The sequence below is a fragment of the Triturus cristatus genome, chromosome 8 (genome assembly GCF_964204655.1).
Source record: "Triturus cristatus chromosome 8, aTriCri1.1, whole genome shotgun sequence".
Lineage (NCBI taxonomy): Eukaryota > Metazoa > Chordata > Amphibia > Caudata > Salamandridae > Triturus > Triturus cristatus.
Genome location: NC_140591.1, coordinates 413,562,663 through 413,586,272, shown reverse-complemented (window position 1 = coordinate 413,586,272; position 23,610 = coordinate 413,562,663). Strand labels below are relative to the sequence as shown.

Sequence of the window (23,610 nt, the reverse complement as noted above, 5' to 3'; positions counted from 1 at the left end):
AAATTCAGCATTTATAGTTAGCTGAGCGAACTATAACGTGCTCCCCCGCAATACACAGCTTATGACCTCACTTATTTAATCACTTATGACAAGGTCAGTGACATCACTCATGACATCACAAATCACATCACTAATTACATCATCCACACATTCACTGAGCACCCATTCACACCCCTATAGAACCTTCATACACCCACTCCCACACAACCATTCACAAACCCATACCAGTACCTACACACCCACTCTCTGATTCGTAGATCGACACCCACATCTACTCGCTCACCTATACAGCCACTCATACACCCACTCAGTCACTGATACATCCATTGACATATACACCCATACAGTCACTTACACACTGAGTCAGTCACCCATAGAGCTAGTCACACATCTAGTCACTAACCCATAGAATCACACAGCCACTAACTCACCCATACAGGTATACACACACGCCCACTTACTAATACAGATACTAATTCATACTCACTCACCTATACAGTCAATGACACAAGCACACACTCACTCATTTAGACACTCTCACATTCACTCATTGACCCATGCAGTCACTCATATACCAACATTCACCTATACTGCCTTTCACATACCCAATTACTCACCCATGTACCACTGACATCTCCACTTACTCAGCCATACACACACACTCACCCACAGCCATACACACCCCCACACAGCCATACACACTCTCACTAACCCATACAGCCCCTCACACACGCACTCACTAACCCATACAGCCACTGACTCACCCACTTACTTATCCACACACACACACACCCTCACCCACCCACACAACAATACTGGTACAAAGACAACCAATCACTCACCAATGCAGCCACTCACTTATCCACTCACACACCCACCCAAGCACTTAGACACCATCTGACAGACTGATAAAGACATTCACCCATACATTCACTGAGACACCTAATCACTCACTTATACAGTAAGTTACACACCCACTGATTCACCTATACACATTGGTATGGGTTTTGTTACTTACCCTGTAAGCATCTGTTCTTGGCATGCAGAGGTGTAGATTCACATGCTTTGCATACTCTTGCCATCCAGTGTTGGGTCTGGTTGTTTTTCTTCCAAGAAGTGTTTTCCAGTCACAAGACTACTCCTTTCGGTGATAACGTGCATGGGCATCGACTTCGTTGTTAGATTGTTTTCCTGCAAAAGGGCGAAAATAGAGTAAGTAAGTGTAGTACAGAGATGCCCGTGTGTGTATGTGAATAATAACTGCAACGACCATAGGTATCTGGGGGGTGGGGGAGCGCATGTGAATCAACAGCTCTACATGCAAAGAACAGATGCTTACCGGGTAAGTAACATAATCTGATTGAGGCATGTGTGCTGTAGATCCACATGCTTTGCATAGACTGCATAGCAGAACTCTCCCAAAGCAGTGGCTAACCAGTGGCCGTTGCATTTTTTCTGAAAAAGTGTTCTTAGAACTGCCTGTCCCACATTAGCTTTTTTACATGCTAATACAATCCACACAATAGTGTTTGGTAAATGTACGTGGTGTAGACCATGTAGCTGTCCTGACAGGTCCTGACATAGAATGAAAACTTTCCTAGCTATTGTAACGGAAAGTTTCAATTCTATTAAGGACCTGGAGGCAAGGATTATCCTACCCATGGATTTCTCATCCGGGAAACCCTCCCTGTGACTAAAGAGTATGGATTTATGTTTTCCTGTCATAGCAAGTGTGGATTGATGCTGATTCAGTAGAAGTTCATTGTGCATATGCTAGGTTTTGTATAGCTTTGCTGTGGTCAAGTTGCATGTATTATGCATACCTTGCGCATTGTGTAGCCTTTTTGTCTGGTTTCCTATTGGCAATTTAATTTTCCTTTTTCCAGGAACGGAAAATGAGAAGCAGAATTCGTGAGAAAAGAGCTATGGTGTGACCCGCGCGATAAAAGAGTCATTGGGGACAGATGAGAAGGACTATAATGGAGATAGTGCCCTGTGATTGGATACCTGTAGGACTGTGGGAACGCATTGTCCATTGTTTGTTTTTACCATTCCCAGGGTTCCATGGGTGTAAGGGTAGATATACAGCTGTGTCCAAAATGCAGTGATACATGGAAATTTAATGGTGAACGATTGCAACCACCCATGAAGTTGCAACATTAAAATTATATACTACATTTGTATGGCATTTGTCTTAACACTCCTTGAGACCTTAATGTGAAAGCCCACTTCTATGGAACATGTACACAATGTGTCCAGGTCAAACAAATATATTATATACCGCCACATGCTTAACACAGGTGCTGCTGCATATGTGAATGCCACTATGAAAAGTAGTTGCCTAGTACACTATTCATCGCAGGACATTCATACTTCCACATGGAAAATGTTATCTAAACAAGCCTGTGAGGCAGACAGATTATACGCATTTTCAAGAAACATGACTTTAGTCTTTAAAGTTAAGAGTACTGCCATCAAAATAGATTCTGCAAACATATCAGGTTGTGAAGGTCAACAAAATATTGTCAAAGTCGTGTGTTTCCTCTGCTTCCAACTAAACGGCTGTGTAAAGTTGATTTATTAAAGATTCTCTTGGTAGAGCAGAGCGAAACATTATGAACTCTTTAAGGGTGAATGAAAAACACCAGATACATAATCTTTGAACTATAAGTCTGTGCGTGTCTAGGGGTGGTAGCTTTTATTGCCTAGAATAAACCAATAAGCAAACAGTGAGGGACCAAACAGACGTAATTGTTACATGACAGCATACACATAGGAAACTATTTCTCTTAGGGCAAAATGGCTCAAGATTTAAAACATTCAACATACAATAAAACAAATAAAAACCTTACAAATACACCATAAATTTACATGTAATTTACAGTATTCACGTTACAGTCTTGTACAATTAAAACATTATAGCTGAGCAGAAGTAAAGACATTTTTAAAAAACAATATGATTCCTGACTTTTCACCGAATTCTCTTTTCTTTCCACGTTGTTTGAAGTAGTAATAAGCAAACATGAAATTGTTTATGCTGGCACAAATATTCTTAAGTGAAAACTTAAAAATAAACATACTTACTTAGAAAGAGTCCAAATATGAGGTATGCTAAAATCGTTTGAGTGGCTGATCTGAATATAAAATAAAGAGACTAGAGATATGTCAACCTAAAAATCAAAACTGTTCCGTGGGAAACATTGTTTTGCAATTCTGAAGCCGCCGAACAGGTTATGAATGCATTTGTTGCAGTAAATAACAACAAAACACTTTGCAGGATGCACTGCTAGGAGAGAAAGAAGGCTAGTGCTCCACGTGGCTTTAAGCACTTCTACCATATCCTGCAATTTTGCTTCCACAAGCGAGTCAAGGAGCAAAGTTGAGAACAAAAGATGTGCTGAGGGTGCATGATAGGGCTTCAAGTTAGCTACACTTCAATTCCTGCCTTCTGCTACTCTAGGTGTTTCTCACCTCTAAGATACTGCCTTTAAAAAAGATCCAGAGGAGAAGGCTTAGGGAGGAGAGGGAAATGGGATAGCTTTAGTTTGAGATGGTGGGTGTTTCCTCTTACCATGTTGATGCTACAGTCAATGGAAAACAAGAGCGTGGAAGGAAATGCAAGCAAGAGGATACGGGATCAACTAACCATACTCCAAGCCTGCTCGCGTATCCAGTAATGAATTAAATACAAGAAATAAAAAAATGACTGAAAAGTTTCTGATTTGCTATCCTTGAGGAACTGGACATGATGCCATAAAATCTCCGTACTGCAAGCTTCATTGTAGGTTGATTTCGGGGCAATAAAGGCACAGAAATCTAACACGGTGGCAGCTCAAGTGTGAGAACTGGTTCACATCATTGATTTTATTTTGTACTACTGCAGACTAAAAGCACATTAAATAATCTTCTGTATTAAATAATATTACATCCTCATTAGCACAGGTTACAGTTGTCATATGCAAACTATACTTCACCTTCTTATGCAACTTTGAACGAATTGTTGCATTCACTCTTACACCATCTGTCAAACACAGCCAGAAATAATACTGCCAGAGTGTCTCATCTGCCCCCATAAAAAGAGCATTTAATTTCAATAGAAGCATGCTGACCCCTATCGGCACAATGGAAGAAGAGCAGGCCAACAATGGCAATTACAAATATATATATATCTATATCAAATGTCTGCATTCCTCCAGCTGCTGTGGGCCTAGCCACCTAGAAATCCACTCCACCTTTTAAGTGCTTCAATTTTACAGTTTGTTACTTTAGACCTAAGGCCAGGATCACATGGTGCGTGCAAATGAGGATTTGAAATTGTGACCACATACCGCACACCTGGGACCAAACAACAAACCACGTATCTTCATCTGGCAAGTACGTTCACGCAGCCCCGCTTTCTGTCTGAAGCCAAAATACTAGTAAACACGGCAAAGCACAGATGGTCACGACGTTCAAATATCGAACAGGAAAATAGCACAGTATTTGCTAGACCGTATTTACACTTTCAGCGTGACAACCCAGAGCTACACAATATTATCTGCGCTCCAATTTCCCATGAATTGCTGCTAACGTACAACACAGTACCCTTCGGCAGAGCGATTTCATGATGCAAAAGTGCTCCTGCATTTCCGTTCAGTCCAGTCATTGCTGGGAGCTATACTGATGATCACACGTTATCCAGGATCCAACCGAATAAAGGTTTGTGTGGCCCTCTTTCAGATTCTGACGTCTTCTCCACCATTTCAGAGTACTTCAGCACAGCGTGCAGGAGGTCGCCGACTTTCCACTCTTTTTCTCTCAGTCTTTTTGAAAGCTGGGAATAAAGAGATTAAAAACACTCAGATATGGTAGCAAAACACCTGTAACTGCTAAAGCGGGCAACTAGAAAAATATTCTTGAAGGCCCATACTGAAATTATGCGGTAATGGAGGTCCAATCATGCAACGGTAGGTCTGAACAAGTTATGAAACAATGGACGGAAAATTATGTGTTTAACTTGATCCTCAAGGGATAGTATCTAGTACATTTTTTGTGGCATTATCATTTAGCTTAACATTAACAATTTAACGCAGTCGTTGATAGGGATCCTAACTGTATAACAAGTATTAGCATAGCCAATAGGTCTCGCCTTTGGGGTCTTATAGGTATTTAGCCATGCAGCACATTATCCTGGGTGCTACAACATCTACTGTTCTTTAAGGTGGAAGCTTTCAAACTAATAGGCCCTTTATAGCACTACATTGAGAAGTACGTATTTGAAGTGTTATTTTTGTACAACTGGTAGCCTGAACTCCCATCTGGAAGAGCTTTCATACGCAATAATGAAGAAAAAAGCATTTTAGTGAAATAAATAATTTGCTTGATAACGCAATTTATGCAAGGAAGCCACAATGCGTCCAGGTTTTCTGGTTTCACTTTGTACATATCAGCCAATAAATGGGTATCAAAGCGTCTTTCCTTACACTAAGGTTTGTTTTATCTTAGTGCACTTTTCAAAATATAGCGCAAACTCGACCAGAAGGTTATTGGAGCACTTTACATGAGCACCAGCTCCATTACATAAACACCATTTGCAACTCTCAGGCAATGCACTCAAGCAACACATTTTAAAAGCGTTTCAATGCCTTATATAGGGAGCATACAAATACAGAAATAAAATACCACGTTCCGTGCTGCTTTCAACTTCTAGATATTGCCGAAAATCCATAAACCCACCAGACCCCCGCCAGGCAGACCCATCATGTCTGGCATCGGATCGATCCTTGAACCTCAATCACAATTTTGTGATTTTTACTTGAAACCATTGGTCCAAAAACTACTGGCCTCTCTACAGGACACCCTGGATATCCTTAATCTTTTCAAGGAGATGGATTTCGACCTACACAGTGATTTTCTACTAGGCCTAGACATCGAGGCCCTGTACAACAACATTCCACAGAGGGAAACTCTGATGGTACTGGAGGAGATCCTTTTTGGGGAGGAGTGGCAGTACCAAAACCCCACAAGCCTTCATCCTAAATCTGGCGGAGATAGCCCTGACAAGGAACTTTTTTTGAGTTTGAGGGCAACCTTTACCGGCAGACCCACAAGACCTCGATGAGCAGCACATTTGCCCGGAGCCTGGCAGGTCTTTATGTGGGAGCTTTCGAAAGGACCGAGATTTATAATCCTCAGTGCCCTTGGACAGATAACATCAGACTGTGGCGTCAGTATATTGACGACGTCCTGGTGATATGGCAGGGAGATGCACAATCGGTCACCCTTTTCCTGGATTGGATAAACAACAGGAATCCCCTGCTCCATTTCACGTTCACAGTAACTAAGACTGAGTTACCTTTTCTGGATCTAGTGATTGAACCCAAAGGAGGGAGACTCCATGCCTTGGTCCACCACAAACCAACTGATACTAAGAACTCGCTGCTGGCATGCGACAGCTTCCACCCCAAATCCCTCAGGGACAACTTGACTGTGGGACAATTATTTAGATAAAGCCGAAATTGTACGGAGAGAACTACTTTCAAGGGAGAGGCCGCACTCCTCACAAGAAAGCTGACCCAAAGGGGATATCCTGAGCACACAATTGCAAGAGCCAGGAAAAGAGCAACCAACACCAATAGGGAAAACCTCCTGGAGAAAACCAGTAGACCACCAACAGAAAAACCAGTGTGTGTCACTACTTTCAATACGGCCTCTAATCAGTAAACAAGTGGTACTAAAACATTGGCGCATACAGAATTCGAATGGTATGAATTTAGCTAAGCCTATGTTCTCCTTCAAGAGGAGCGCGAACCTAATATGCTGTACTGTTATTATGTATGACAAAATCATAAATAAATGTAAAAAGAGAGAAAAAAAAAAAAAAGAGGAGCGCAAAACTGAAAGACCCTTTGGTGCACACGAGACCTACCACAGCACAGCAGAGGAGGACCGTAACACCAGGTGGACTACCTCCTGTAAAAAGGGCACTCGCGAGGCGGATCATGCAATGTGTGTCACCTCACTGAAAACACAAAAACAATAGATGTGGGCCTATCCATGGGAGCAGAGATCACAAACCAACTGCAACTCCGATTTCGTGATCTACCTTATTACTGGTCTCTGCCACAAGCAATATGTGGGCATGACCAGTAGAAAGGTTACGACACGTATCATGGAGCTTCGCAGCACAATAAGGTGTTTGAAATCCAACACTAAGGTCACAGCACACTATCTAGAGAAACACCACACCATCAACGATCTGACCTGGACGGTAATTGAAAAACCCGCCCTGAACCCTGCCGCTGGAGAAAGGACGAGGGCCCTCCTCGTTAGAGAGCAAAAATGGGTATATCGTCTGAAAAGTCATCTGGTGGATCTTAACGACGACATTCCATGGCACACACTGAATAGGTAGATGTCCTCCCCACATAGAGATACTGGAGATCAACTGTCACAATGTAAATTTCCTGGCCAACATGAGGACGTCAAGTGCATTCTACTATTTATGAGGCCACAACGACTTTGATTATGACTTGTGGAACTACAAGACTAAATATAATGTCGGAGCCATCTATATGGAGTGCTCACAGCTGCATTGCGCAGGTATAATAACCATTCTTCGTAATGGTTTGATCCTGACCCGTGGAGGCCTAACACACAAATGGGGTAATCTCCAGGGCAGGATGAAAGTCGTTGTGAGGGTTTAGCAGATATTATAGCAGAAATAGGTACCATTGGCATAAGTAATAAGGGTCCTCGTTAATGAGATGCTAGAGAGTCTACTACCACTCTGGACAGCACCGACTGAGCGGGTGTCTACAACTCTGGTTCGCGCACAAATTCTTTCCACATCTTCTTTAGGTCATTATAAAAGACCTTATTGGCACCGCCTCTACGTCCACACACGTTTTTTAGCCAAGGTCAGCCCCCATGTGTCAGGAGGTGACTGATGTAATTTACCGCTATTTATTGTAAATACATCAATATAAATCTATTTGTCTCATTACAACCCTCGTGACGAGGAGACACAAGCTATTCACCGTAATGCACAATTATGATACTAGTTGCCTCGCTACACCAACGTGACCGAGCCTGGTCGCCTTGGTAATAGGATGTTCAGTGCCTCCCCGCCCATGCCGCCGGCAACGTGCATGTCATCACGACGCCCACATGACTGGAAACACTCCAGGCAGACCGAGATCCAGAGAGACATTATTAGGACTCGCTCTCCGTCCTATCGCAAATCTACACAGCGAAAGCAGATGAGCAGTTCTAAAGAGGAGCACCCACCTTGATGAAGTAAGGAGTCGGGGGCGGCACTCTCCACACGGGCAGAGCCCCTGGCGCTTAATCACTGAAGGGGATGCCTTTTCCCTGTGGGGCCGACAAGCCGGTGATCTTCAGCCCTTAGTGGTACATGGGGGCATTTGAGAGAGAATTCCTGGGCCTTGCACATACTGCTATTAAACCACTAGGCTGGTAGATTCATATCTCAGTGCAATACGCTCAGCATTTATTATTATATAGGCCTCATATACCGCACGGAATCCATCACTATGGCCGTAACTATACCCCAAATGACAGTGATGCCTCAGACAACTATACGTGTATTTGCAACCATGTGTCCAGACACCAATACAACATGACATCATTACCATTAACTATGACAATGTTGTTCTTTTTCTTTTTAACTTTCTCCCCCAGAGTGTGACTACAGGGGGTCTCTCCTTGCCTCTCGCCAGTTTTAACATTGTTTAAGGGTAAACTTTGGTGTACACGTTGCTTTGATCTACACCTACTCTTTGGGTAGGATAAACACATTGTTTGTTACGTGCTACTGGCTTGATTCCTTAATTAGGAGTATAAATAGGGTAATTTACTCAAGTCTGTGGTGGAACGTATTTTTAATGTGTTTTTGTAAATCATGGAACCACGAAAGGGAACCTTATTTTTAATGACCCCGTTGTTCTGTTGTCTGTTGTCCTTTTGTCCCCATTTAGTACCACAACAGAGTACTGTCGAGGGGATACCTCAGAGCCAGAACAAGTGGTTCTGATACCCTCTTATCTCTGAACACGAGGTGAGCGGTACACACATATATATTCTGGGACCAGAAGAGTCCTGAGGAAGGCTGGTGTGATCCTGAACGAGGGGCACAAACACACGGTCGAAACATGTCGACGATTTGGCAGTAAGGAGGGGAGTAAGGAGCATATTACATCTCCCAATCACCACCATCCGTCACGTTTTTAATCCTGGCTGGAGGATCCAGGAATAAAGTATAGGCACAGCAACACCTCCAAGCTAGTTTTAATCTACATTAACCCTGGGCGTAGTTCGCGAAGTAGCACTTCGCGAAGCTACGCAAAGTGCAGTTCGCACTACGCGAGCTACGCGTAGCACTTCGCGAACTGCGTAGTACCTTGTTCGCACTGTGCCAGATGTCGTTTTCAATGATTGCACAGTGCGGACAAGCAACCGGCACTGTGCAATCATTGAAAATGGCATCTTGCACAGTGCGAGCTGTAGTTTTCTGCTGCTCGAGTAGATTTTTACTCGAGCGGCAGCTTTCTCAACGCGAACTGGTAGTTTCTCATCGCGAGCGGTCGGTCGCGAGCATACGCGACCACTCGCAATGAGAAACCTGACCTCCTCACGTTGGGAATCTCGCCGGGAGGTTTATTTTCCATGCTCGCGATCGCCAACTTGATGTTGCTGATCGCGAACAAGGAAAAAGTCTCGCCGGGATGTCATTTTGCTTGCTCGCGGTCGCCAACTTGACGTTGAGGACCGCGAGCAAGCAAAAAATGACCGCAGCACTACGCAACACTACGCTACGCGTGTTCGCACTGTGCTACGTGCAATTCGCGTAGTGCGAAGTAGCGCGAACTTCGCAAACTACGCGAGCGTAGCGTAGCGCTTTGCCCAGGCTTAATCTACACTGCAAATTCACTTCCGGTGATCCCAGTCACTTTAGACATTTTTGTTTCTCTTTTATGTTGCGTTTGTCTTCCCCTACCCTATTGCTCCACCCCAGGCGTTGGCTGCACAGGGGTGTTTGATAGCAGCCCTAAGATGAAGCATGTCACACAACTGTGTGAGTGAGGGCAGTATTAAGACACACAGCACGTGCCACCACGACATAGAGACACTTTTATCACTCCCTACTCCTTCAAGTGTATGAAAGTTTAGTCTGGGGATCCGGAGTAGGTGACTCTGTTACCATCACCCCTCCTCTTTTGTGTGAATTATTACATTTGCCTTTCCAAGATGCGGAGCTTAATATGGGAACGGTAAATAAACCAGATAACGGCATGATTTACAGTCGTCGGCTGAACGCTTTCTGAAAGGCGAATAAGTTGTGCCTGGGAGCCGCCCGCAGCGTTGCAGAGGCAAGTCTGAACTGACATCACGCGCCCAGCACCCTCGGAAAACAGTGACGAGAAAAGAACAATATTTGCAGGCCTGTTACACCATTATTCATGAGCTCATTTACCATGCACAAGAAGGGAGGGGGAGGGAGGCTTATACAGTGAAGGGTTGCGGGACTTTACAGCCTTGTTTACAGAACTCGTAGCTTGGGGGCCACTGAATACATAGAGCACTCCTGTGAAATGATCTTAGAGAAAGGGAAAAGTAGTCCTTAAACCGATGCTAATATCGGGACAAGTGGAAGGGTACAAGTAAAGCAGCATAACTCCGTGGGAGTGAACAACCCATGAAAAGGAGGGACAAATACAAAAGATTAACAACTTGGAAGCAAGGATTTTTAAAGGACACTGAATCAAACAAATGAAAAGCAATGGGCGAGCATTATGCCCTCAAACTATTTACAACAGGTCTTCAAAACTCTGCCTAAAAACACAGAATGAACGAAGATTCATGGGCTGTAGACAGAACCATCACATGGGTATAGCCTGACTGCTACACTTCTGCTTGGGCTCCAACACAAGTACAGGTTGCAGCTTCAAAACTCTCACGAAACAGACACTATCCAGGGATGGGCCCACAGCGAACATCAGCAACAATTCTAAAGTTACATTCAGCAGCTAAGGATCAAAATATTAGTCACCAGTAATGAATGATTCAGGACCGGATTTAGAGTGGCAGAAAGATCACTCTGTCACAAACACGATGGAATACCCTGTCTGTCAAATCATTAATCCATCTGCTCTATTTAGGGTCGGGTGGAACGCCATCTTTCAAATGGCAGCACCCCAGCTGGCTCCGCCACTGGAAAGCGTACTCCATTTAGTTATTTATGATGTGTACCAGAAACTAATCCGAATCACCTCCTGAGCCATCTCCAAAGAGCATGGGCTTAGCATGCCCATAGGTAAATAGTATTACAAGAGCGTAAAGTCACAGCATCTGATGAGAAGGACAAGCTACTTACCTTTGGTAATGTCCTATTTGGTAGAGACATGATCTAGACGCAGATTCCTTATTTTAGAACTTCCAGGCGTCAGACTGGATCCTGAAGATTTTTCTTAGTAGTATCTTCAAAGTGCCCAAAGTAGAATCCTGCTGGGCCAAGGAAAGTATAAACAGGAGAACATCTGACAGAGAAGCAGATAAGGGGTCAATAGACAGTTCTGTACAATATTTACTAAATGCGTTCCATCGGCAGGCGAATACCGATTTCGTGGAGAGACGCCTGGCTGCCAGAATAACTTTGCAGACTTCGGGAGGAAGGTCAAAAGCTGTCAACTGTCGCTGCTAAATCTCCATACAAGGAGGCGGAGAATGGACAGGTTCGGGTGAAGGACCCTCCCATCTGGCTATGACAGAAGATCCTCCCGAAGGCGCAGCCTGATCAGAGGATCGATGCTCATAGCCAGAAGCTCAGGATACCAAGCTCTTCTTGCCCAACCCGGACCCACAAGAATGACTTGTGCCCCGATGCTCCTGATCTTCTTGAGCACTGTGGGCAGTAGTGGTGTGGGCGAAAAGGCATACAGGAGGCCTGAGCTCCACTTGTGATAAAAAGCGTTGCAGAGCGAGAGCCGCCTTGGAAACTCCAATGCACAAAACTGCTGACATTGTGCGTTCTCTTCGGAGGAGAACATATCTAACCAAGACTCTCCCCACAGCTGAAAGAGAACTTGTACCAACTCCAGATGGAGACACTATTCATGATCCATAAGGCACCTTCGTCTTAGTTTGTCTGCTCTGGGGTTCAGAGAACCGGCCAGATGTTGAACCACCAGGGAAACGCCCTGTTGTTCCAGCCACGCCCAGAGACAAATGGCTTCTTGACAGAGTCCACGGCCCCACCCCGCCCTCTTTGATGCAGTACCACATGGCGGTAAAGTTGTGCATAAACACCTGAATTAGCCTCCCCCTGATGGATGGTAAAAAGGCTTTGAGTGCCAATCAGATCGCACTAAGGTCCAATAAGTTGATATGGAGCTTGGCTTGCACCGGAGACCAGAGTCCTCTAATCTCCACTTCCCCCAGGTGGCCGATCATCCCAGAAGAGAGATCCTTCACTACTGTGAGATCTGGGTGGGGAAGGGAGAGGGGTCTGTCTCTGACCCAATCGCGGTTTGTCAGCCACCACTGTAGATCTTTTGCAGTGCCGTCTGATATCTGAACCAGGTCAGTGAGATTTCCTCGATGCTGTGCCCAGTGGAACTTCAGGTCCCACTGCAGAGCCCACATGCGCCACCTTGCATGGATGCAGGAGGCCATGAAGCCCAACAGCCTCAGAGTCAGTCTCACCGAAATCCAGGATAGAGACCGAAACATCGTTATCATAGCCTGAATATTCTGGACTCGCCATTTGGGAGAATGGGCCCAAGACTGCAACGTGTCCAGAAGCGCCCTAATGAAAGGGAGTGTCTGAGAGGGAATCAGGTGCGACTTCGGCATGTTGATAGTGAACCCCAGCAAGTGCAGGAGGTTCGCCGTATTCTGGAGGTGGGAGACGACTGCTTGGGACGAGCCCACTTTCAACAGCCAGTCGTCGAGATAGGGGAAGACAGGAACCCCTGATCTCTGCAGACAGGATGCAATAACTGTGCTACGTTTGGACCTTGTGCCCAGAAGAACATCTGTCAAGGCCTCATTGAGAGGCGGCAAGGGTTCCGACCTGGACACACCTGGCTGCAGTACCTCTGTCAAGACATTAGTCTTGACTGCCACCGTAGGAAGCTGCAGGTCCAAGACCTCCACAGCTCTATGCACCACAAAAGCGAATCATGCCCCCTCCTCCGTAGCAGAGTTGAGAGGAGACTGCATGTCAGAATCTGGGGAGGTGTCCAGCTACTGGTATCACCCAGTTCCTCATACTAGTCCATGTCCTGGGGCTGCAGGATTTCTAAGGGGCCCTGCTACCCCTCCCAATCCTCCTCATCCATTCCTAACCCTTCAGAATAGGGCAGGTTGAACAGCATGGAGCCGTACAGCTCTGGTCTCTGCGTTGGTAGACGCTCTACTGGCTCCGTGTCACCGGAAATGAGGATTGGGGAGGCTCCGTCGGTGGGCACAGAGGACTTCGGCTGTGGATGTGGTGCCGGGGAAGGTCACTTTGGAGGTGCAACTGGTGCCGGATTGGACCTGGGAATGGGTCCAGTAGGAGTCTGTGCTGCCGGGGCTGGAGTCAACAGCACAGAACCCACAGTGACAAGTTCATCCGAACCTGTGGGGCCCTGTTGTTCCAGCCACGCCCAGAGACAAAGGGCTTCTTGACAGAGTCAGGTGACCCAAATATGGTACCCATGGCATCATAGAGCTCCTTAAGTTGGGCGGAGGTCGTGTCCGGCCCTGGGAAGGGAGGAAAATGTGGAGCCAACCCAGGCACCCGCTCCGAGGAGCAAGGTCTCGAATGCTGTGGTTCCTCCGTCTCGTTGCACGACGAATGTGGTTAAGTCGAAGCATGCTTCGACTTCTTGTGGTGCCTCTTACCTGACGACTTGGAAGAAGAGGACTTTGATACACCAGAGAGATGCTCGGAACTTCCTCTCGACCGAGATTGAGACCGACGGGGCGACTTCCGAGGCGCTGATTACTGGGCCACGATTAGCGCTAGGGACAGCTCCCTCAAAGCTTTCGGCGCCATGGCCAGGCAATCAGAGCACAACTTTGTGTCGTGGTCGCGCTCCAGGCACCAGAGGCAAACTAAGTAGGGGTCTGTGACCGACATGGTGTGGTGACAGGCGCTGCATGGCTTGAACCCCAAGGTCTTCTTGTTAGACATCCCTAGCACACCAAAAGAAGTCAACAAAAAGTCGAAAAGTCTGTCAAAAAATGGCAGAGGGTAATCTCTGTTCAATAGATCTGCGCTGTCTGGTGCGGAAAGAAAAGAACTAATATCAGCACGCCGAAGTGGCGGTTATATTGACAATGCGGGCGTTACGACGACGAACACAATGCTGATGACGCCATGCAGAGTTGACCGACGCCACCTGCCGGCGTGCAGGGGTACTGCTAAGAAAAATATTCTGGATCCAGCCTGACACCTGGAAGTTCAATGTTCAGGAAACTGTGGCTAGATGTCTCTACCAGATCTTTTTCTTAGCCATTACATCAAACAGACAATCAGCAGGGCAGATGAAGAAAAAGGTGGAGTGAATACATTAACTCTGTGATTTAAGTATAATCACCAAACATAGGAAGGCTCCACAATAGGAAAACAGAAAATCTGGGTTACCATGAGCAAAACTGCAGATCGCTGGAGCACAGGATGATTGACTTCAAATACACTTAATAGGGTCATTAGTATCTCACTAAAAAGCACCAAGGGCTCTGATGAGGAAAGGCTAGTCTGTAGATTTTCAGCAAACAAACTGGTCTTAACCTCTGCTGCAGGTAGAGGAAAATTCAAGACTTTGGTAGCCCTCTGTTAAACTTCACGCAAAGAAGAGATATCATCTATAGGAAGATCTGGGTTTTATTCAAGATCAACCACAGGATCCGACTTCCAATCATTGCTCTCATGAAAGGCTTGAGAAAAACATCCCTGTGGCTCCGAAGAAGAGAAGACATGAAATGCCTCTGGGAGGTCATCAATGACCCAACATACCACTCCCAAAGCCATAATGGACAAAGTCAAGAATACAGAAGAGAAACCAGAGATTTGTTCAAAACTCTGAGACCAAGATCATTAGGTGCAAGAAGTCATGCTCTGCTCCATTTGATGGGACAGCAGACACTCAAGAAGCTGGGTGCGGGCTTGAGTAAGCTACAACATCATCATTAACAAGGACAAAAAAATTTTTGGCAAGGCTTTGGGTGGCCAAGTGGAGTGTGGTGGGGCTATGATAGAGCAAACCAGGTGGTTGAAGCTGGCCAGTGATGGGGCACAGGCAGTCGGTGGAGTGGCTCAGACCAAGAACAGTAAGGAGATGAGCGGGTGCTCGAAGCAAATTGGTGCTGGCTAACAGCTGCCAGTAACGGGGCATGTAATTAGCCCCAAAAAGACACAGAGTCTAAAGGTGCTCCTGAGAGAGATGGAGTGGGCATGAGCCTTGTCAGCCCAATCTGAGTGAATGCTGACACTTGAGCGGGGTCATCATCAGGTGCCAGAAAAGGTGGGAGTAGATCTGGCACTACACTTGCAAGAACTGGTAAAAACTACATTTACCTTTAAAAGGGCATAAAAGTTGAACAAGTTCTCAGGAGGTAATAGTCTGCTGAAGTGTCCCACTAGCATTGAATGGTGATAACTTACAACAATGTATCCAGATTATCAACTTTAACTGTAAACCATCCTCTTCCAAAGGGTCATGAAAATACTTGAGTTACCAATTCTCTCCCTCATGATCAGCTGAGTATACCTCCAAAACAGGGTTATGCTTCTGAATTTCCTCAAAGGCATTACTCCTATTCGGTTGTGTTTATACTATCTAGTTTTATAGTTTCTCTAAAATCATTTTTTGTCCTTCAAAGGCTTACCTAATGTCGTTTTTTTTTTGTTTTTAACAGCTGAGATACTATTGTCTTTGCCTAAATCTCTATTTGTAACTTTTGAGCCTTTAGAGAACAAAACCTCTTCATGGTAATTCTGCTCCCAAATTTGAGCATAGGTAGTGTACGTACGAGGCATTGTGAACATAGGGGTCTTTTGGACTAATTATGAGGCATTTGTGTTTTTTTGCATCAGAACCGTCATCAGCAGATCGAAACCAGCGCCCTCAGAGTACTCACTGAGGTGCGCGGTCTATAGATGCCACAGTATGATAAGCCCATCTTTTCCTCACTCATAAAATTGTACCTAATATTCCTAATCTGTTGGTGGTTTAGTCTGGAATAATTTTGATGTTCCAATGGCTGAAAGGCCTTTCTTTATCCTTGTCCCCTTGATTGTGTGTTGGGTGGCGTTTTTGCCCTGAAAAGACAAAACTTGGGGTTTGAGCAAAATTGTTTACATTAACTCGGGTGTTGCCCTCTAAGAAAATCATCATAATCAAGGACCATATTCAGACTGAACTTGAAACGAGGTGGAAATAAGAGGCACACTAAATTGTATACATGTGTATGATTTTATACAGTTCACATCACTTTCACTTATGAGCACCATGTTGTCTGCACTGTTGTTACTTGAAATACTAACGAAGGGGATAACAATAAGACTATTTTCATTTGGATAGATCTTTATTGTGTTATTTCTGACGAAACGAGTTTGGTGTAAACAGGTTTACACATACGGAATAGAGCTATTGAGAAATGAAATCCACAGAACCGCTGTTCTAAATTCTTATGATATACCCTGGTCCCGTATTTGGGAATGATGGGTTTGGTCTTGCCTTATATTGTACACCGTTGCTTGAAAAGCCACTCTCTCAACATGGTCTGGTTTAAGGTGGCATATTCCTGTTCCCTTTTATGCCCTTCACTGGGCTGGATGACATGGTATTGGCGGCGGGCCCGGACAGAGCCTGCAAGAAACATTTAGGTGGCTATATTGCCAGGCCACATCCCATTAGTACTGCTTCGATTAAGGTTGTACAGTGTTCACCTCAGACCCATCCTCTCTCTCGCAGGAGCTCCCCCCCTTCACAATGTATACATTCTATCAATGTTGCGAGGGAGGCCACATTCGGTCACCATTGCCCAGTCCGGTCGAAGTCTGACCATCACTGTTAAGAGGACTGAGCTATCATATTTCTTAGTGGGGAGGGCAACCCAGTCAGTAGAGGAAACAAGAGATCCTCCCTCTATACTCTTAACTTTCACTCTCTACCCAGCATAAGTGGGATGGTTTTTTTTGTCTTTGTTTTTGGACAACTTGCACCCGGATGTTCTATTCCTAACAGAGACATAACTATCAGTCCACTCCTGACGTGGTGTTTGCCTTACAGGAAGGCTATCACATTGTTAGGTGTGATCGGATGGGTAAATTGGGTTGCAGTATAGCGATAGTCTATAAATCGTGCTTCTCTTGCAAATATATATCGAGCTTTTGATCCCTGAGTGTGAAGGGTTGTTTTTCTCCTTGAGGAACTCTTGCTACTTCTTTTTAGGTGTACATTTACATCGTCCTCCATGTCACCAGACATGCTTTGCTCAAGACCTGCTGGACACTGTCACTCTTGTGTTCTTAAGGCTGTCAACTTAGATCTTAATATCCAGTTTGATAACACATAGTTAATAGTTCAATCTCATATGATTTGGAAGTCATCCAGCATTCACTGCTTGGCAAAACTGCCACTGCCGGTCATATTTTGGATCCAACATCAGAAGTGGGCCCCCCTCTTCCTCCCAACTGCTTTCCCTGCAAAGTTGTCCATCCAGACTGCCATTCACTTTCCGCCACCACTACCTTTTATGTTTGACAGTGGTCTAAATTACTCAGCCCTTGTGTAACCTTTTACAACCAGTTGAAGCTCCTGACAGGGAGGAGGATACTGATCTGGCTGTAGTATCCTACATACTGGGTGCCCTTGACAGTCTTATTTCTATAGTGGAAAGGTCTCCAAAATCCCTCAACCACTCAGCAACCTGGTTTGATGCCAGCCTTATGGCTCTCAAGAAACAATGCAAGAAGCTTGAAAGGCCCTGAAGGAATATTTATGAACCTTCCAGAAAGATCTACAGAGGTGCAATTCAGAAATATCACAGAGTGATATAAAACACTCGGGCCTATCGTGTCACCAACCAAATTGAAACGGCATCCAATCCTGCCAAAGAGATCTTTGCTATTATTAGGTCTCTTTTAAAACGTAGTGCTAAAACTCCTTTCGAACAAATCACTGGATGGGGAACCCAAAGAAAAGTCTGTAGGTCTTTGTTATAGATAAGTTTTCTCCTTTATTCCCAAAGTCTTTGTTTCTTTTCCATAAAAACAGCCAAGTATTACAGCCAACGTGTTTCGTTCAGACCATACTGAACTTCATCAGGGCTTTCTATCATTTATGCTCCTCTGTGCATTCCAAGTGAAAGGACCTTGTGTGAGGACATGGACAAAGGAGGATACATGATAGAAAGCCCTGATGAAGTTCAGTTTGGTCTGAACAAATCTCGTTGGCTGTAATCCTTGGCTGTTTTTATAAAAAAAAAGAAAAAAGAATTTGGCAATAAAGGTGAAAACCTATCTATAACAAAGGCCTACGGACTTTTCTATGGGTGCACCATTCAGTGATTTGTTCCTAAGTTTTTCTGTTTAACAGAAGTGTCAAGCAACAGCTAACATTGTGGTTGTAGTGTACCACACTTTAAAATTGAAGAGAACTGTGTGGAGGTGCGGGCCCAGGGTTCAGCCGTTGCGAGTGTTGAGAATGCTAAAACTCCTTTTCCCAGCTCCAACCCTCATCTGATGTAATGAATTAGCTTGCTTTTTCTCCAACAAGGTTGGTATGATCTATGTGGTATTCCCTGACACGGCTACTAGTTTTTCTGCCTCCTCAACTAAGGCTCCTCGCTCTGGACCTATTCTCTTGTGTTTCCATCCCCTTTTGATTACAGTTCTAACTGATTTGGCTTTAACAACTAAATCAGGCTCTCCTTTGGATCCAGCCCAGCCAAGCATTAATCAAGCTGCTTCAACTTCTATCTACCCTTTGTTGGTGGAATTTTTGAATTTTTTCATCTTTTCTGCTACAGTGCCTTGGGCACTGAAACATGCAGTGATAGCACCATGGCTCAAAAGACCTTCGCTGGACACCCCTACACCTAAAAATTTCCTCCCATTTATTTGTTGCCTTTTCCATGTAAACTGCTTGAAAAACACATCACTTCTCCACTTTCATTCTATGTATCGGCCCATAAGGAATATGCTACTTACCAGTATGCATCTGTTCTTGGCATGTAGAGCTGCAGAGCCACACACTAAGGATAAGATCGCCATCTGGTGTTGGGCTCGGATGATTGCAGGTTGTTGTTGTCTTCGGAAAAAGTCTTTGGTCACGAGATAGGGGACTCCTCCTCTGGACAACAGTGCGCATGGGCATCCACTCCATCCTCAGATTGTTTTTCGCCATGATGGGAAATGATGGAGTGTATAAGAAGTAAAGAGAAAGGATGTCCATGTGTAGTGTCTAATTAAGACAATGCTGGAACAGATACAGGTCCCGGAGAGGCGGGTGGGCGTGTGTGGCTCTGCAGCTCTACATGCCAAGAACAGATGCATACTGGTAAGTAGCATATTCCGTTCGAGGCATATGAGCTGCAGATCACACACTAAGGATAGACTATATAGCAGTGTCTCCCCTAGCGGTGGTCACCTGTATCCTTTTGCAGCAGTTTGGAATAGAGTTTTTAGGACAGCTTGGCCTACTGAAGCTTGTTGTTTGGATTGCACATCCACACAGTAGTGCTTAGTGAAGGTGTGTGTAGTAGACCATGTGGCTGCTTTGCAAATGTCTTCTAACGGGATGTTCCCTAAGAATGCCATAGAAGCCCATATTTTACGCGTGGAGTGCGCCCTAGGGGCAACTGTAACAGTACGTTTAGCTTTTTGGTAACATATTTGGATACATTTAACTATCCACCTTGCTATACCCGATTAGGAAATAGAGTTGCCCTTATGTGGTGGAGCGAAAGCAACAAACAGTTGCTTGGTTTTTCGAAAAGGTTTGGTTCTGTCGATGTAATAAAGCAAGGCTCTTTTAACATCTAAGGTATGAAGTGCCCTCTCAGCTACTGAGTCTGGATTAGGGAAGAAGACTGGCAGTTCGACTGACTGGTTTAGATGGAAAGGGGAGATGACTTTAGGGAGGAAGTTTGGGTTTGTCCTAAGAACCACTTTGTTACGATGTAGTCGTAGGAAGGGTTCTTCAAGAGTTAAGGCTTGTATTTCACTTACTCTTCGCAGGGATGTGTTTGCGACAAGGAAAGCCACTTTCCATGTTAGGAACTGCAGTTCGCATTTGTGCATTGGTTCAAATGGGGGACCCATGAGCCTTGTTAGAACAATATTAAGGTTCCACACTGGTGAAGGTGGTAATCTTGGAGGGATAATTCTTTTAAGACCTTCCATAAATGCTTTAATGGCTGGTACCTTAAAGAGGGACAGGTGTTGCCTATTTTGCAAGTAGGCTGCTAATGCCGCTAGATGTAGACGTATAGAGGAATACGCTAAATTGCATCTTTGCAAGTGTAGTAAATAGCAAATGATGTTTTGGATGGACGCATCCAGTGGACGTAAGTCATTGTTAGTGCAGTAAATAGCAAATCTTTTCCATTTTGCCACATAACACGCCCTAGTAGTAGGTCTTCTGGCTTCTTTTATGATATTCATACAGTCTGGAGGAAGCTTGAGGTATCCGAATTCTAAGACTTCAGGAGCCAGATTGCCAAGTTCAGAGTTTGAGGATCTGGGTGTCTGATTTCTCCATGGTTCTGGGTTAATAGAGCCGGGGAGAGACGCAATTTTTGAGATGGAACTAGAGATAGTTCCAGAAGTGTGGTAAACCAGGGTTGACGTGCCCAAGTGGGAGCTACTAGTATGAGCGTTAGCGACTGTTGTTTTAGTTTGCGTACCACAAATGGAATGAGTGGGAGAGGCGGAAAAGCGTACGCAAATCTGCCTGACCAGTTCATCCATATCGCATTGCCCTTTGACTGTGGGTGTGGAAACCTGGCGGCGAAGGTTGGGCATTTTGCGTTTTCTTGTGTGGCGAACAGGTCTATATCTGGTTGTCCCCACTTTTGGAAGAATGGGAGTAGGACTTTGGGGTGTAATTCCCATTTGTGTATTTGCTGTGCTGTGTGTGGCGACTTAGGAGGTCGGCCACTTGGTTCTGAACCCCTGGGAGGTGTTCTGCTAGCAGGTAGATATTTTGGGGAATCGCCCATCTCCAGATTTGTTGTGCAAGTTGGGACAGTTGTAGAGAATGTGTCCCCCCCTGCTTCTGTATGCAATACATTGTGGTCATGTTGTCCATGCGGATGAGGATAGTTCTGTTTTTTAGATGCACTTGGAAGGATTTGAGTGCTAGGAACACTGCCAGAAGTTCTAGGTGATTGATGTGGAGCTGTTTTTGTTGAGTGGTCCACCTGCCCTGAGTGGTGTGTTGAAGGAGGTGGGCTCCCCACCCTGTGAGAGATGCGTCGGTGGTCAGCACAACTTGTGGAAGAGGCTCTAAGAACGGCCGCCCTTTGGACAGGTTGATGGTGTTCCACCACTTCAGTGAACGAAGTGAGCGGCTGTAAACCAACACCAGATCGGTAAGTTGTCCGTGGGCCTGGTTCCACTGTTGTGCTAGACATTCCTGTAAGGGACGCATTTGAAGGCGTGCGTGGGGTACTATGGAGATGCATGACGCCATCATGCCTAAGAGTTGCATGAACAATGCTGGAAGAGAGTGTTGTGTTTGAAATTATTTGATGAGATTTTGTATGTTGGCTATCCTGGCTGTGCTGGGATAAGCTATGGCCTTGGATGTATCTATGGTGGCTCCCAGGTATTGATGTACGTGGGAGGGTTGTAGTTGAGATTTGGGATAGTTGATTGTAAATCCCAAGTTGTGTAGGGTTTGAATAGTGCGGTGAGTGTGGAGAGTATTGGCTTTTATGAGCCAATCGTCCAGATAGGGGAAGACATGGATTTGTTGTCTCCTGAGATGCGCTGCCACAACTGCTAAGCATTTGGTGAAAACCCTGGGTGCAGTCGTTACTCCGAATGGGAGAACTGTGAACTGATAGTGCTGACCGTCTACCACGAATTGTAGATACTTCCTGTGCGCAGGATGCATAGGGATGTGAAAATATGCGTCCTTGAGGTCCAATGTGGCAAGGAAGTCGCCTTGTTGAAGTAATGGAAGGACCTGCTGGAGAGTGATCATGTGGAAGTGGTCTGATTGTATATACTGGTTTAGTAGTCTGAGGTCTAGTATGGGTCTTAAGGTCTTGTCCTTTTTGGGAATGAGGAAGTATAGAGAATATACTCCTGTGCCCTGATGTTGGAGTGGAACTGGTTCTATTGTGTGTTTTTGAAGCAAAGACTGAATTTCCTGTTTGAGGAGCGTGAGGTGGTGAGACGACATGGGACGGTGTTTGGGTGGTATGTTTGGGGGGGGTGTTTATGAGTTCGAGGCAGTAGCCAGACTGGATAATTTGTCTTACCCACCTGTCTGTTGTGATGGAATTCCAGACAGTAGGAACTGTTGAAGTCTTCCCCCGACCGGAGTGGAATGGTCTGGGGGGAGTGGTGGTAAGTCGCTGTTTAGTGGCTGTAGAGGTGCGGGTGTTGTTGTTGCCCCGTCCTCGGCCTTTGGTATTATTTCCTCTGTAACCTCCTCTAAAATATCCTCTGTTAGGGGATGTTTGACCTGATGTTTTGAAGGTGGAAGAGGTGTCTGTTCCCACATTTTTGGAGGCCCCTCTATAAAAGGAGCGACGAAAGGAGCCTCTGGCTTGAGGAGACTGTAATGCTCCCATTGATTTGGCAGTCTCATTATCTTTCTTCATTTTTTCTAATGCAGTACCTACTGCGGGTCCGAATAGTTGCTCCTGATTAAAGGGTTGAGCAAGAATGGTGGTTTGTACTTCCGGCTTAAAGCCGGAAATGCGGAGCCATGCGTGGCGTCTAAGCAATACGCTTGTGTTGACTGCCCTAGAGGCGGTGTCCGCTGTGCCTAATGCACATTTGATGGAGGCATTTGATATTAGTTTGCCCTCTTGGATGAGGTCATTGGCCTGGGATTTGTATTGATCAGGCAGGTGTTGCAAAAGTTCCTCTAGTTGATCATAATGAGCCCTATCATAGCGAGCCAATAGGGCTTGTGTATTGGCAATACGCCAGTGGTTAGCAGCTTGTGCGGCAACCCTTTTGCCGGAAGCCTCCAAGAGTTTAGACTCTTTGTCTGGGGGCGGTGTGTCTCCGGTTGTTTGGGAGTTCGCCCGCTTTCTGGCATTTGACACGACTAGAGAGTCTAAGGGGAGTTGCGCTTTGATGTACGCAGGATCCTGTGGTGCTGGTCTGTATTTTCTTTCGATCCGGGGGTTAAGAACCCTGGCCCTAACAGGGTCTTTAAAAACCTCAGTGGCGTGCTTTATCACTACCTTAATCATGGGTAGAATGTGAACGTTTTTTTGCGACTGCTCAAAGGTGTCGAGGAGAAAATCCTCCTCAGGTGTGTCTGTGTGCATGGTGACGCCATGAAACAGTGCCGCCCTGTTTATAAGCTGACCAAACCCTAAATGGTCATCAGGAGGGGAGGGCTTTGAGGGGTATGGAGTGGGATCAGG

The 23,610-nt window shown here is 45.3% G+C and overlaps 1 protein-coding gene across 3 annotated transcripts in view; it reads right to left on the bottom strand.

The window, feature by feature from the left end:
* Window positions 1–2,681: 2,681 nt before the first annotated feature.
* The window catches only part of AKAP11 (A-kinase anchoring protein 11), a 245,571-nt gene continuing 224,642 nt past the window's right edge, over window positions 2,682–23,610 (bottom strand). For all 3 annotated transcript variants that reach the window (XM_085621811.1, XM_085621810.1, XM_085621812.1), the window contains one exon: window positions 2,682–4,813. In XM_085621811.1, the coding sequence (XP_085477937.1) occupies window positions 4,667–4,813 (147 nt within the window). In that variant the 3' untranslated portion in view covers window positions 2,682–4,666. The remainder of the gene's footprint in view (window positions 4,814–23,610) is intronic.